The 16,435-nt window shown below is 45.1% G+C and overlaps 1 protein-coding gene and 1 long non-coding RNA gene across 6 annotated transcripts in view; one reads left to right on the plus strand and one right to left on the minus strand.

Moving 5' to 3' along the window:
• The window catches only part of GLRA2 (glycine receptor alpha 2), a 132,313-nt gene extending 129,373 nt beyond the window's left edge, over positions 1-2,940 (plus strand). For all 5 annotated transcript variants that reach the window (XM_075428759.1, XM_075428750.1, XM_009940638.2 and 2 more), the window contains one exon: positions 1,443-2,940. In XM_075428759.1, coding sequence (XP_075284874.1) covers positions 1,443-1,721 — 279 coding nt within the window. In that variant the 3' untranslated portion in view covers positions 1,722-2,940. The remainder of the gene's footprint in view (positions 1-1,442) is intronic.
• LOC142362227 (uncharacterized) overlaps positions 1-16,435 on the minus strand; it is a 43,809-nt gene that overhangs the window by 5,072 nt on the left and 22,302 nt on the right. Inside the window, exon 2 of the long non-coding RNA XR_012764842.1 lies at positions 12-237. This is a non-coding gene — a long non-coding RNA (uncharacterized LOC142362227). The remainder of the gene's footprint in view (positions 1-11; positions 238-16,435) is intronic.

The raw sequence follows: 16,435 nt of genomic DNA on the forward strand, positions 1-16,435 counted from the left end.
CATTTACCCACCTGCTCACGGGTACGCTGTGGAATAGTCCTCAGGCTGAAGTGACAGAGGCTCCAAAGCACTGTTTACTGCCCTTCCTCCTTCCATAAACACTCCATGCCATCAGCAGTCAGAGAGACTATTTCTCATTTGGTAACCTTGGAACACACCACTGGTTATGCATGTTTGCGTGTCAGCTCCAAGGTAAGGAGAGCAAGTCTGGTGATATATTCAATTCCAATGCTGTAGCTGGGGAGACAGAGAAAAACGCAATTATTGAAAGAGGTGCTTCTGTGAAGGAGCAGTGATTTATATCCTGAATAGGTATAAATTATCCTCCCTCCCCACCCCCAAGCTCAGAAAATGTACTCCATATTCAATAACTTGCTACTGTGATGTTTTTTCTTGCAGTCTCTGATTCTCTGTTAAGAGCAGAAGGCTGTGGTTCAGACAGAGATATGAGGGAGTATTGCCTGTGAGGGAGTGGGCTCCTTGTGAGCCCAAGAAGCAGTCACTTTAAGTGAACAATGAAGTGTTTGTCAGTCGAAGGAAAGGTCTTTAACTAGGCCAAGCTGCTGGACCTACGATTCTTCCCTGTTGGAATGAAGAAGAATAGAGCTGCTTGTTTGTTGGTTTTGAATCCTTCAGGGAGGGCTGCCAGTAACTGTTAACTTGTGTATTATTGTGCTATCAGACTGGAGAAATGGAAGCGAGAATTTAGCAGCACAGTCACAAACCTTTCATCACACAGTTATCATGGTGATAAAGTTCAGTGGAAGTTACTCACCTCTCCAAAAACAGATATTACCCACTCAGACAAGAGAGAGAATGGATTTCTGCAAGATGGTGCTATATTAGCTTCTGCTGTTGCACCTAACTCCCCAATACCACTAAATCCAAGTGCCCAGTATGCTTTGAAGCATTGATTCTCAGAGTGCTCCTGTGAGCAAGGAGGGGCTATCCTCTGTCTTTTTTCCTAGACCGGAGACAGAGGTGCCAGGCTGCGGTTAGATTGAGCCATGGCTACGCACTGCAGTGAACTTGGGCCCCTGGATCTCTGGGTCATTCATTTCAACCTGGCTGGAGCAAACTCCAGGCTACCAACATGACCACATCTCCTCCCCAGACCAAGCCCAGGGAGAGTGACGAGAAACCTGTGGAGTCAGAGCTCTTCCCTATGGGGTTGGGATACAGCTTTCTGCTTGGTGCACTTGGTTTAGTCATAGCTAGAAAAGTTAAAGCTCTGATTCATAAACACTGTCAGTCACCTAGTTTCCATGTATTTTTATGTGAGTTTTAATCGCTTGATTGTCTTTGAAACCTGGACTTTGTATCACAGCTTAGCCGTCTAACTTGCTTACATGCTTTGGAGGGGTGCACCTCAACTACTCAAGTATACAGCATGCTCGATAGACAGGTGATTGTGTCTCCTATTTGTCTTCTTTGTCCCCCAGGAAGATGAAGTGGCTCGTGACAGTCGATTCAATTTCAGTGGCTATGGCATGGGTCACTGCCTCCAAGTCAAAGATGGCACAGCAGTCAAGGCTGCTCCACCCAACCCACCTCCAGCACCACCAAAGGATTCAGATTCCATCAAAAAGAAGTTTGTTGACCGTGCAAAAAGGATTGATACAATATCCCGTGCTGCTTTCCCACTCGCCTTCCTCATTTTCAACATCTTTTACTGGATTACATACAAAATTATACGGCATGAGGACATTCACAAGAAATAGGCAACTCTGGTTCGCCAGGACTTCTTAGCCAAAGTGATCCACGTGTAAATAAACAGTGAAATTTGGACTAAGGGTTTCTTCCTGCCCCCCCCCCCCACCCCCCTCCCCCCGGACACTGAAGAACAAATGAACAAAGAGGAAAAGAAGTATAGAAGGAAAAGTGATTGCATGAAACAATATGCCAGGAGACCGGTCAATGAGGGTTCCCCCTATGTACTCTCAGTGTTGTTCTTCCAGAGTCAGCATTGATCAGACATCTGCAAATGGGGCCAAATTTTACCCAGCTTTATCACCAAGATGTTGTCTTTCAAAGCAAAATAGAATCAGAAACCAAACAATTCTCCTAAAATATCTACCAAAAGACTGTGGTGGCTACAGTACAGTGAGTTATAAGAGGACCAAACTTTTTCAGGATAATGTTGCCTTTCTATTTGAAACAAGTCTACTGAGCTACATTCCATGACCATGTCTGTAGTTAGTGGTTTCACAAAGGAGTCCTTTTGTGGATTGTAAATTATTTCTACTGACAGGGGAGAGGAAAAAAATAAAATAAAAAAAAATATTTATACTTTACTATCCTTGTGGGTGTGCATTTTAATATTATCTTGCTTTACTAGAATTGTAATTTTGGGGTTGAACTCGTGTGTTGTGCAATTTATTTGATAGTTGACACTTCAAAACCTGTGAAACTGCCCGGTTTATTTTTGTTGGAAGACAGTGCACTTACTTCATTTTATTTCTGCTGATTTTACATGCAACTTGAGGTGCCAAACTGTATTTTACCTATTGTGCTACCCTGTACCACACTACTTAGTAAGAACTTGTTTCCTCAAAGGTGTAGCTCAGTTTAGCATTGAGTTTCTACTACTGCTCTCATTGTAGCTGCAATCAATAGCTCTATAGGTAAACACAACTTGTTTACAGACCTCTAATTTATATCTTTACTCAAAGTGGCTATCATTTTAAATATCATTACTTAACCTAAGAATTTTAAAACTGTACTGTGATTTTCAGAACCTGTTACCTTTTGGTGCCGGATCTGCATTATTCAAATCCTTGCTACATGTTTTAAAGTAGAAAAAAAAAAAAAAAAAAGATGGTATTTTTGCTTACACAGAAGACAACCTGTAACATAAGATGAATCAAACATTAAAATTTTACACTTGCTGTAAAAGGGTTTATTAAAAAAAGGTATTTGTTCAATTTCAATAAAGCTAAATGTGGTACTAACATTCCTTCACTCTTTTCTTCATTTGCAGCAGCAGGGCTGTTCGTGCCAGGGCCCAGCTCTTTCCTCGCTCTGTCAGCAGAAAGAGGGTAAAAAGCAACCTCCTGCTGACCTGCCTTAGCACACCATATTTTGCTATCTATCCTGCAGCAAAGGGGCTGTTGCAGCTGCTGGGAGTGTGTCAAGGACCCTGTCAGCAATGGGGCTGGGATATGACAGGAGCATTCGCAGAACATTCGCCTTTGCGGAGCCAGGCCTGGGGGAGGAGTCACGCTGCTCCCCGCTTACAGCATCCATGCACGGCAAGAAGCACTCCTCAGCTTCACGTGTGCTGTGCCCAGCTTGGGGGTATCCTAAACTTTCTTCTGGCTTTTTTACACCTTCACCACTTTGGTGAGCTGAAGGACACGCTGAGATGGTCTACATCAGGGGCCATGTGTAGACATCTTAACAAACCATATTTTAAAGGCAAATTAAATTGCATTCTCCCTTGAGAGGCCAAAATACACACCCTGTAGCTGCCCAGCATGGACATTTTTTCCCACTTCCCTAGTGAGATGTACAGAGACATACTGTACCTGCAGCATTTCTCACTCCACTTTGACTCCTGGACCAGCTTCTGCTGAGAGGTTGTGGATACAGGTACCACAGCCTGGCCGAGCCTGTATTTGTGTGGCTGTGTCCGTGTCCCCAGCCCCCTCCACATGGTTGCCGGTAACGACCAGGCTTTGCTCTGCTTCCAGGACTGGGAATGGAATCTAGGGATCTTGACAACTCCGATTCCCAAACAGTTACGTAAGTTATTGGTAAAAAACCAGTTGTGCATTTTATCTCCCCATAGCCTCCTCAGGTCTGTGGACTCTCCTGCCACTTACACCTGTGGCGAAACTGGCAACAGTCATCTTCATCTCTTTGAGACCGTGGATCCAGATGTGACTGACTGGCCTGGAAGGGGGAACAAATGAGAACTCAAGACAACTGTCTAAACTAATTTGCTTTGCAAAATGAGCTTTTGACTCAAATTTAGGTATCATAATATTTGTAATTTTTATAGTATAAGATTTTCTTTTATTCTTTTTTAAAGTGGAACGGTATTTGATTAACAGATAATGTAGCAGAGAAAAACCTTAATGCAATCCTAGTCCCATGAGCCCCAGCAGAGTGAGGACACCAGGGTGTAAGATGAGTTCATATGGGAAGTTAGGAGCCTTCATTGGTACATAAACGTTCAGAACTCACTTCTACCAGCCCCTCATTCCAGAAACTCTGCTTTAAGTGAAGGTGTAATGCCAGGATTGATGTTAATCCTCAGCGCCCAGATGTGTTGCTAATGATTGTCAGAGCCTATTGCTCATAGCTCCCCCATACGACCGCAAACCACTGCAACAGGAATACATAACTATTCTCAGCTGATGGCTGTTTGAATGTCCTTTCTTGTGCTGCAGCTCATGTGCCTCCAGCACCCATGTCACAAACTCACCTGCACGTTTTGCATTGCTGGTTATTAGCATTGACTAAATAGTGTGCTAAAATATTCTTCTGATCAGATCTGAGGTATACTGACAGTATCCATGGGAAGATTGCTCCACTGTTGCCTTGTATATAAACTGAAGTCCAGTCATGGGAGTTATCTGTACACAAAATCCTTACAGCTATCTTTCTTTTTGAAGACAAATACAATTTATAGCTACACAGCAATTAATTGTGCATCTTCAAATTATCTGAATAAATATTGGACGTAAATGGTGCATGCAAATGGACAAGGCCCACCAACCATGGCAATTAGGAATGGCCACATGATACTGAAGTATTCTCAGCATGCTGGCCTCACACGGAGATGGTTTGATACCAGATGGGTATCAAAGAACCTTTCCTCAAAGAACGTTGTTGGCACCAGAAAGATGTATACTGGCTGAGAAACTGCCTGCAGACAATAAGTCAAATAACAAGGGTAGCAGGACTTACAGAAGGACACAACTTTCCTAAACAAATACTCAGTAAGTTTATCAGAGAATCAAGACTCAAAAACCAGTCACCTCGCACTCAGAGACGTAGCAGAACTAAATAACGAAGCAGTTTCGTTTCAAGACACTATTGCAAGAGGAAAAAGAATGGCTTAGAAAACAAGACCGGGACAAATAGCCTTCGTGAAGTAGGAGGCACAGCAGGATGGAAGGAAAGAGAGCTGGGATTAATTCTGAAGAGCTTCCAGACGTATTGAAAAACCTGCAAGGTTACAGTTCTAGCTGGTAAGATAAAATTAAGCCCTAGGGCATTAAACTACTTACATTTAGCTATAAAACAATTATAATGACCTCTAATTTATCAAGAAAGCTTAAAAAGCTTTAAACATGTCTTTAAAGGATGCAGCATCAGGTCAGGTCGTCGGCGTCCTGTTGTTACAGGCCAGACTTGAGTGGTTCAGTACTCAAGGAGAAAAGCTTAACCATCTCTCACCAGAGAGATGCTGTCATGTGCTGTGATAAAGCCTAAATGATAAAACAGATCTTTAAGAGAAAGCTTGCTGTAATAGGAGGAAAGTGGAAAAAAAAGTGCAATATGAGATGAGAGATCTCTTTTTGTTCCTCTTTCCTGTTTCTTTGTCTCCTTATATTTTTCAGGCAGCAGAGCCGTCACTTGTGATGTACTGAATCATAGGTGACAGGTGGTGTACCAAGAGTCTGCAACACGAGATACCAGTAGTTCATAACTGCTGGGGCACTACTCGAGCATACATGATGCCTCTGGGGTCAGATTTTTTCTTGTGCAACAGCGGCGAGGAGTAAGGGCCAACCCCATTCTTCCACAGACAGTGACTTTCGCACTCTGCTGCCCTTCTTTCCCTCTGAAGGAAAAAGGAAAGAGCTGATGGAAAAATAATGGTTGTCTACTGCAGGCTGAACTGCTACAGACCTTCAACTTGGTGCAAACCTGTCATTGCCATTGGTGGCACAGGAGCTGCTGACCAAACATGAGGCACCAGCCAAAACTTACAGCCCTCTATAGCTGATGTTAGTGAAAACTTTGTGGACGAACCTGGAACTAATCTTTGAGATTATGGGCATGGGCTTTTCCTGGGAGGGGCTCTTATTGGGCTGAAATAGTGTCTTTGTCGCAGCAAGAGGATTCTGCATCACCTAGAAGTCACACTTCATGAACTTTTTCAAAAGATCTGACCCAGCACAATACTGACATTTCTATATTAGAAACATATTTCTAAATGCAGAAAGAAATACATTTGATGTGTGGGTGTACATCTTTCTGATCCTTATTCATTTAAAATTAGAACAGAGCAAGGAACAAAAAAACAAAAGCTGTAGGATGAGTTTTGCATTACACAACGTAGTATGAAAATAATTTTATTAATCTATTCATTTTCATGATCATGATCTATGACACATTATCTGTGGAAAATAACTTTCTGACAGACTTTCAAAGTAATTTATTCTAATGCTTTTTGACATAGAAGTTTGCGTCTTACAATGCTTTGGAAAATTAGAAAACCAAAACCAAGGCTGTCTAGAGGAACTCCTGTCTGGGAGAATAATCTGAGCAAAGTCACCCTTTTTCCATAAATGCCTCTTCCAGATTTTGCTTTAAAGATTAATCTTCTCTGGTGTGTCAGGAAATGAAAAAGAAGACATTTATACCATTTGAAGATACTTTTCCTACTTTTCCAGGGAAAATGTGAAATGTCATCACATTTAGGGCTAAGCTGCAGAACAAGAGCAATTTCACCCATTGCAGACAAACTCATCTAGCCAATTTACTTCCAATTCCAATGCAGTGCTCACTGAAATCGGGCGGGGGCGGGGGGGCGGGGGGGGGGGGGGGGGCAGGGGAAGTGCCTCCTTGACTGCAATATCTTCTAGATCAGTCCCTAATGAAGGATGAGTTTCCACTGCTAAGCACTAGAAATAATCTGGGAGGGAAAATATTCATAGTGGATTAGCTCTCTTCAGTATCCTCTAAGGAGGCATAGAAACTTGAGTCAAAATAAGCATTTCAGATAATAATTAGAAAAGATGACTTTGTGAAATGCATAAACTCAGTTCTTTAAGTTCCCACTAAAACAAATACAGTAAATTAATATCTTTGCTATGGAGAAAACTTGCAAGACATATTTATAAAAAAGCAGTGAATTCTGGGGATCTTGACAGCATTGTACTTGTGCTAAAAACTAGGATTTTACCAGGAAAAATCACCTAAAATCCTCTCTAGTCATCTAAACAGTTGTAGAACTGATTCAAAAACAGTTTTTTCAGCTTACTGTAAGACCTGACTCTGACTTTCACCAGAGTGAGTTCCTGTTGCTAGGGACGGCGGACAGTGTGTGCCACAGATGCATAGCTCCTCTTTCCACTGCCTGGGAAAAACAGGAAGGTCCCAGAGGGTGCACGAGGGGAACATCTTCCTTAGGAGTGCTTAGTGAAAATGCATTTACACCGAGGGCATGAAGGATTCACAGATTTCCACCTTCCCTTCACTTTGGTATGAATCTATTTTCCCTAAGGTGATGCAGCATCGCAGGGTCAGGGCGATGGCCGGACATGTCTGGAAGTCCTATCTTTATCCTTTAGCTCCTGGAGAATTCCCTTCTCTCAGCTGCAAATCCTCTTTGCCTGCTGCAAAGCATCCTTGGAGCACAGCAAGCCAGACATGGCTTGAAATACAGCTTTGATGATCATTACACAGCACCCCACGGCTCCCATGAAAGCAGAGAAGACATTACCAGCGCTTGGTATGGCAGAAGCACCATGTGTGCAAGGATGCCTCTCCTTGCTCCCAAGAGACCAAACCTGGGGCATACTCTCCAGAAGTTCCTCTGGGGCTCGCTGGTCAGGCCTACACCATTCTGAAGCTGACCCTGATGTGGGTGCTGAATCTGGTTCCAGTGTTGCTCAGAGATCTCTTTGCTGGCACATTCAGCCTATCCCACCTGCTGAGACTCTCAATGGGGTTGAAGTTCTGGCTGCAGAAATATTTTGAGAAATGCTGCAGACTCAGAAAACATCTTCCCTGTTTTCCCTCTGCTCCAAAAAGGGAAAAGAGCTATGCCAATGCAAGCAATCAAAACTAAACCCAATATATCTTTGGTATTTTCAGCAGTGCTAAAGACTCTGTGTGGGGATGTGTCCCCACAGTAGCCTGGGCATTGCCTGTTTTTTCCTGACCCAGGTGTCAGAAGAGTGCAGTGGGGGATTTGAGGATCACAAGGGCTTGTGCAAAGAGAGGGAGCTCAAGGGTGCTGGCAGTGGGGAGATGTGGATATGAACCAGTCAGCGCAGGCACCATCTTAGGCTGCTGTGCCCAGCACAGAACCCCTGACTAGGACCAGCCAAGGGAGCAGGGAAAGAGGACGCCCAGGGATGGGAAGTGGCCCAGTAATGGCTACAGAGCAGCGCAGTGGTGGGCCCAAGAGCAGAGCCCACCCCAGATCAGATTAACAGGAAGGCGGAGAACGAGTCAAAGAAGAGTCAAGTCTGAAATATATATTTATGGGATATCTTCGGTCTCATCTGCTGTGTGCAATCTCGCTAATAAAAATGAAGGCCTTACTGCAAAACACTTGACAGGGCACTTGCTCCAAACAAAAAGAAATCGTCATGTTGCACGTGGAACCGGAGCGAGTCTTTAGCACTGATTTCCAGTGAGAAAACGAGAGCGCTAGTCATTTGCTTCACACTGGAGACACGACCTCCTCCTCTGTCTGCATTGTCAGACAGAGATGTGAAGAGGCATGAGAGTCTGGAAACAAAAGAAGCATGCCACTCTGTGGCTAAAGATGTCCTTTTAGCCATTGCTTGGACTGCAAAGGAGAGATGTGTGTGGCTGCTTTTGGGGGAGACCAACAAGAACAGCATGGACAAATGTCTATGATGAGCTAATTAACCTTTAGAAAAGGAGAGTGAGTGCACTTTTCCTGTAATAAGCTAATGAACTCTGTCCTCTGGGAGGGATGTGGGACATCATCAGCTCAGCTCCTAACAGGGGTTGGCAAAGGTGCTCTTCAGGGAAAGGGTGAAGAGCAAGGCTACTACTGAGCCATAAGCTTAAAAAAAGGAGCTGAAAGAGCTGCCTGCTGGAGGAAAATTGGGTTCCCCTTCTATGTGTATTATATAGATTGTAGTAGGGCCTTGAAAGCATGTTCTCTGCTTGGAAGAATATCGGAATCTTCCTGTAACACATGAAAGAGAAAAAAACCATCTTTTTCTTGACAGTCTTTTTCTGATAGTAGCTGAAGTAAAAAATGATAAACACTTATGCTGACCTTGGATGTAATCTGGGCCATTACATGTTGACGGTGAAAGCTTCAATATGGGCAAAATCTCAGCCTGCATCTCAGCTGTCTGCTGTTATGGCACGTTTGCTTTTCACTTTGGAGCCCAGAAACTTTGTTTCCTTGAATTACTGTAATGAGAGGTTTCATCACTGACCCTTCTGGTGTTGTAAGTGCAGTAAGTGAACACAAAAATGAACTAAATATCATTAAGAATTTCAATCAAATTTTCCTCTTATCAGAATCTGTGTGTATAATAGTGCTTCAGAGGCCTTTTCCAAGGGAGACTTGTAGAGGCTAAAGAGCGTCTTAATGTTTCCTTTGATTTATTAACATTTTTAATTTGCAGAAAAGGAGTGCCTCATTAATACCCACAGTCACATTTTACATTAGACATCCTAAATGTGACCTATTCTGTTTTGAAAGGAACTAATTCCAGTGCATTTGCCAACTTATTCCAGGCATCACCAAGCCTCAAAATGCAAGGCCTGTTCCTGACATGCGGGGGCTTTTTCTTGGTTTTGAACAGCTGAGTTGTTATTCTAGCTGTAGCTTTCTGTATTAGTATTAGTGGGCAGGACTGATTTTATGGCACTAAGGTAATGGGGGGGGGTATTTTAGCATAAAGGAAATTTGCATGTTTGCTGCTGTAATAGCAGAGAAAATTTCACTGGAAATTAACAGCTTCTGCAAATTGGAAACCTTGAATTGCATTTGTGTGCACACATGCAGATACACACACACCTCTTTCACCTTGCTTCCCTTAATCTTATTACAGTATTTCTTTGGCTGATATCCCTGAAAATTTCACCTGCTGCCCAGTGCTTGTTACTGTATTTATCTCTGACCTAGTTGTGGAAAAGGTCCAAAAGTTATCTTCTGCCTGATTAATCTAAGTCTGATCTGCTAATACGCTGCCATGGATTAAGTATATATGTCATCTGAAATAGCTGGGGCACGGCTCAGACATCCTGCAAATGGCAGCACTCAGAGGCACCTGCGGTGATTTTTGCTAAGCGGGCACTCTGCCCCGTGCTCTCACATAAGGTTTCTGGGTCACATCTGAAGACTTTAACGGAATAAATAATTGAGGGTACTACTGAGGTACACTTTTTCTGCCAATTAAAATCTGAGTTGGTATTAGTAAATCAGAAGGGAAACATGAACTTAAGAGGCCTGAGGAGAGCTCTTCAAACTCTCTCTGTGCCTGGTGCTGGCAGGAAAGCCACAGCGGTGCAGAAGGATCCCAAAAGCCCCATCTGCAGCTGAAGAGGGTCCCCATGGCATGATTCCTGGGAAAGCAACCCCAACCTCCCAGGCCTCCCACAGGGCACAGGGGGTCCTGCCTTGCAGTAACAGACAGGTCAGGGTGCATCTAGATTAAGCTATGAGCAATGTTGGTCCTTGGAGGTCCAAGGCGTGGCTGCTTTACAAGCAGTTTAATCCTGTCATCACAGCTTGATCAAATTGTCTTTTCGAGGCTGCACATTCACACTGGTATTTTCAAGCTGTGGTTAAATGGCCATGGGGTTACACACTGATGTAAATCCCTCATGCACATGTCTCTGGCCATTGCAGCTTGGTGGGTTTACTAGCTGCCCTCCTTGCTTCACTAGCCATTCTCCCTTCAGGCTGGATGGAAGAAACGAGCCAGGTCCTCTGTAAAATAAGACAGATGGAGGAAAAACGCACCCGCCAACACCAAACCACACATAGCGCTGCTCCCCAGCTTGGCCATCCGGGCTTGGGAGGCTCCCTACGATCTGGTGCAAGGGTGAGAGTGTGGATTTGTTTGCAGTGTTGTGTGCAAAAAAAGTGTGACTGGAAAGCAGAGAGAAGCAGATTGTGCAAAGACCTCAAAAAAAGCAGAGACTTCAGGAAAGTGTTAATGACAAAAGGAGAACTGAAAGCAGAGAGTGAAGAAAGAGCCTTCCCTTGCTCATCCCAGTGGTTCTCTGAGGAAGACAAGCAGGACTCCACCAAGGGCATTGTCACCAATTGCTCTTTTTAATGGAAATCACCTGGCAGATCCCCAGTATCATCTACTCACTCAGAGGGGCATTTCTATTATTAGGACTGTCATCTGGGAGAATGGCCAAGGTTTATATTAGCTCCTTTACCAGCTAGCTTTAATGGATACTGGAGAGCATCTCTGATTTTTGGAAGTATAACTGCATCTGTTGGACACTATTCCAATGTTCCTCTTTTTTAAGAAGGTCAGCACTGCCTCCTCAGAAAAATAATTAAAAAAAAAAATTTAAAAAAAGGAAAATTCTATGCTGAAATAATGGAAAATCCAGATGGGAATGCCCTTAAGAGATTGCATAATCTATTTCGGCCCCAAAGAGGCTGGGCTGGAGAGGGGACACTGGGCGTGTATCAGTGAGTTTGGAGGCTGGAAGGGGTCTGTGCGAGGGATTCTGGGGAACTGTAAGAAGTTGTGTGTTTGTCTTTGCCCCAGTAGTTCTCCGTTTCCTGGCCGCTGCCCATGGTGACCACTCAGGTCGTGCAGCCATGGGAGCTTCCCCTGCGCTCCCCCCAGGACCTCCTCTTGCTTCTGCTCTCTCTCACTCTTCAGTCAAGAGGCTCTTCCTGATGCCCTGACCTGGGATGGTTGTCCAGAGAAGGAGAAGCAGCTAGCAGACAAACTAAGAGGTTAGCATCAGCAAACAAATTGATAGAACACTTTTTGTCGTGCACAGTTTGTATTTCTTGTTTATACATCTTCATGACAAAAATTCAGTTCCTCCACACAAAAAATTGCAGCTTCGTTAGTATCTTTTCACATTTCATGGGGTTTTACAAAAGCAATTGTGAGATTTTGAATCAACAAAGTCATTCAGCAAAGAAACAGTTTGCTACAGAAAGCACCATTCAACTTTTCAGTGTTGAATGTACAGGTATTTATCCAAGTTATAGAGCACGCTCAGTTGAAGACTTCCTGAGACCCCATTGCTCCTGCTAATTCCCGGAGGACTGTTATTTTCTAAACTACTGCATGACTGTTCCAGGGTGGTGGCTTTTTGGGAGATGTTTTTTCTTTTTTAATTATGCCTTTCCAACTCTGCTCACTGGGCTTCAAGGACACAAGATTTTTTTTATTATTATTATTTTCATGCATCATTGGAGCACCTAAACAGCCTCCTGCAGATTCAAAAATTCAGGCTGCCTGTAGTGAATGAATCCTTCAAAAACAGTGATATTATTAGCTCTTCTGTGTCATTGAACAGACAAGCTAAATGCTAAAACCAGAAATTTCATTAAAGATTAAAGAAATATAATTTCACGTTTCACCTGCTCCATTAGTATCAAATATGAATTCTATCTTTCACGACACAACTGAAGTGCAGTGTAAGATTTTAGATATACTATTATTTAATCTCTCTTTCAGAAAAAGAAAAAAAAATGTTCAAAATCCTTGAAGAGCTGTGTCTCATCATGACAATGCGTTTTGTCTGACAATTTTAAGTCACTAAAGAACATCTTGGCCTTGTGATTTTTCAGTGGCTCCCTTTCTTCACGCACCACTTGAAATATGTTAACGAAGACATAATTTTCAGGAAATGCCAAGCACTTATTCTCTGAGTGTAAGGCCTCCAAATACTTCTGTGGTGGAATACCCAAGAAGTGAGGCACTCAAAATTATGAAGTGCTTATGGAAATCTCAGCCTTAAATATTATGGTCAAACCACTTCTTTCTCCTGGAGTTTTTCCTGGTCGTTGACTTGTAACTCCCTCCTTTGTTTTTTCTCCCAAAGAGTTGTTTCTGAGCAGACCTCTGGACTTTTGCTGGCAGCCCAAAACCCTTTGGGACATGATGGGCCGTATGTCGCATCTCTACAGTGGGAAAATTTTAAGGGATCGTAGAATTTGCCTTAACAGGAAACAGAAAAACTGAAAAAGATGCCCATCAGACATTTTTCTAAGAAAAGCATTCTAGCAAAAAGGCAAGTCCAGCAGGCCGTTCCATCACATTAACATTACCTGCATCTCTCAGAGCCAAAAGATTAAAATAGGACACCCAAATCATTTTCAGCAGAGGCTTTTGGAAGACTATCAATATCCAAAAAAGTAACTCTCCCACACACTGAGGTGTATATTTTGGCAATGTCATCTGGCTGGAGCTATACATATCCAGATGTGTTTGTCACATCAGTTCCAGCATTCTCTGGCAGGAGCCATGAGGTGCTTTACCAGGATTCTCCACGTTCACCATTTTCTGCACTTTCCTAGTGTTTCACAGAATCACAGAATGGTAGGGGTTGGAAGGGACCTCTGTGAGTCATCTAGTCCAACCCCCCTGCCAAAGCAGGGTCACCTACAGCAGGCTGCACAGGACCTTGTCCAAGTGGGTCTTGACTATCTCCAGAGAAGGAGACTCCACAACCTCTCTGGGCAGCCTGTTCCAGGGCTCCACCACCCTCAGAGGGAAGAAGTTCTTCCTCATGTTCAGACGGAACTTCCTATGCTTCAGTTTGTGCCCGTTGCTCCTTGTCCTGTCACTGGGCACCACTGAAAAGAGCTTGGCCCCATCCTCCTGACATCCACTTTTCAGATATTTATAAGCATTTATTAGGTCCCCTCGCAGCCTTCTCTTCTTCAGGCTGAACAAGCCCAGCTCCCTCGGCCTCTCCTCGTAGGGGAGATGTTCCAGTCCCCTCACCATCCTTGTAGCCCTCTGCTGGACTATCTCCAGTAGCTCTTCATCTTTCTTGAACTGGGGAGCCCAGAACTGGACACAGTACTCCAGATGAGGCCTCACTAGGGTGGTGTAGAGGGGAAGGAGAACCTCCCTCGTCCCGCTGGCCACACTCTTCTTGATGCACCCCAGGATCCCATTGGCCTTCTTGGAAGCCAGGGCACACTGCTGGCTCATGGTTAACCTGTCGTCCACCAGGACACCCAGGTCCCTCTCCACAGAGCTGCTCTCCAGCAGGTCCGCCACAAGCCTGTACTGATGCATGGGATTGTTCCTCCCCAGGTGCAGGACCCTGCACTTGCCCTTGTTGAACCTCATCAGGTTCCTCTCTGCCCAGCTCTCCAGCCTATCCAGGTCACGCTGAATGGCAGCACAGCCTTCCGGTGTATCTACCACACCTCCCAGTTTGGTGTCGTCAGCAAACTTGCTGAGGGTACATTCTAACTCTTCATCCAGGTCGTTGATGAAGAAGTTAAACAAGACTGGGCCCAGTACTGACCCCTGAGGGACACCACTTGTCACCAGCCTCCAACTAGACTCAGCGCCGCTGGTGACAACCCTCTGAGTTCTGCCATTCAGCCAGTTCTCTATCCACTTCACCGACCACTCATCCAGCCCACACTTCCTCAGCTTCCCCAGGAGGATATCATGGGAGACTGTGTCGAAAGCCTTGCTGAAGTCAAGGTAGATAACATCCACAGCTCTCCCTTCGTCTACCCAGCCAGTCATGTCATCATAGAAAGCTATCAGATTGGTCAGGCATGATTTCCCCTTGGTGAATCCATGCTGACTACTCCTGATAACCTTCTTTTCTTCCACTTGCTTGATGATGGCCTCCAGGATAAGCTGCTCCATCACCTTTCCCGGGATGGAGGTGAGGCTGACCGGCCTGTAGTTCCCTGGGTCCTCCTTCTTGCCCTTTTTGAAGATTGGAGTGACATTGGCCTTTCTCCAGTCCTCGGGCACCTCTCCAGTCCTCCAGGACCTCTCAAAGATGATGGAGAGTGGCTCAGCAATGACATCCGCCAGCTCCCTCAGCACTCGTGGGTGCATTCCGTCGGGGCCCATGGATTTGTGGACATCCAGATCGCTTAAGCGATCCCTCACACAGTCCTCCTCGACCAAGGGAAAGTCGTCCTCTCTGTAGGCTTCTTCTCTTACCTCCGGGGCCTGGGATTCCTGAGGGCCAGTCTTAGCACTGAAGACTGAAGCAAAGAAGGCATTCATTAGCTCTGCCTTCTCTGTATCCTCCGTCACCAGGACACCCGCCTCATTCAGCAGCGGCCCCACGTTGTCCCTAGCCTTCCTTTTGCTGCTGATGTAGTTGAAGAAGCCCTTCTTGTTGTTTTTGACATCCCTTGCCAGCTTCAATTCCAGGTGAGCCTTGGCCTTCCTCGTCGCATCCCTGCATGCTCTCACTACGTTTCTGTACTCTTCCCAAGTGGCCTGTCCCTCTTTCCACATGCCATGCACCTTTCTCTTCTGCCTGATCTCCGCTAGAAGCTCCTTGTTTAACCATGCAGGTCTCCTGCCTCCTTTGCTAAATTTCTTTCTCAGGGGGATGCATTGCTCCTGTGCATGGAAGAAGTGTTGTTTAAAAAGCGACCAGCACTCATGGACCCCCCTGCCTTCGAGAGCCCTGGCCCACGGGATTCCTCCCAGTAGCTCCTTGAAGAGGGCAAAGTCAGCCCTCCTGAGGTCCAGGGTTTTGATCCTGCTTATCGCCCTGCTTCCTCCATGCAGGATCCTGAACTCGACCATTTCATGGTCACTGCAGCCGAGTCTACCTCCAACCTTCACGTCCTCCACCAGTCCCTCCTTGTTTGTTAACATGAGGTCCAGCAGCGCGCCTTTCCTTGTTGGTTCCTCCACCACTTGCATCAGAAAGTTATCATCGATGCTCTGTAGGAACCTCCTGGATTGCGCCTGCCTAGCTGTATGGTCTTCCCAGCTGATGTCAGGGTGGTTGAAGTCCCCCATGAGAACCAGAGCCTGTGACTGTGAGGCTGCTTGCAGCTGCCTGTAGAAGGCTTCATCAACCTCCTCCTCCTGGTCAGGTGGCCTGTAGTATACACCCACCGTAATGTCACCCGTGTGAGCCTGTCCCTTAATTCTAACCCACAAGCTTTCAACTCCTTCTTCACTTGCCCCCAGGCCAAGCTCAATGCATTCCAGTTGCTCCCTCACATATAGAGCAACTCCCCCACCTCTCCTTGTTGACCTGTCTTTCCTAAAGAGTCTGTAGCCATCTATGACAGCATGCCAGTCATGCGAGTTGTCCCACCACGTTTCTGTGATGGCGACCAAGTCGTAGCCGTCCTGCTGTATAATGGCTTCCAGCTCCTCCTGTTTATTGGCCATACTACGTGCATTGGTGTAAACACACTTGAGCTGGGCTGTCAATCTCACCCCTGGCCTTGGCACTCCAAGCCTAGGCTCATCCCTAGTGAGCTGGGCAATATCCCCTTCCCCCTTCGAACCTAGTTTAAGCCTTTGCTGAACCTCAT

This window comes from Opisthocomus hoazin, chromosome 1 (genome assembly GCF_030867145.1).
Source record: "Opisthocomus hoazin isolate bOpiHoa1 chromosome 1, bOpiHoa1.hap1, whole genome shotgun sequence".
NCBI classification, from domain to species: domain Eukaryota; kingdom Metazoa; phylum Chordata; class Aves; order Opisthocomiformes; family Opisthocomidae; genus Opisthocomus; species Opisthocomus hoazin.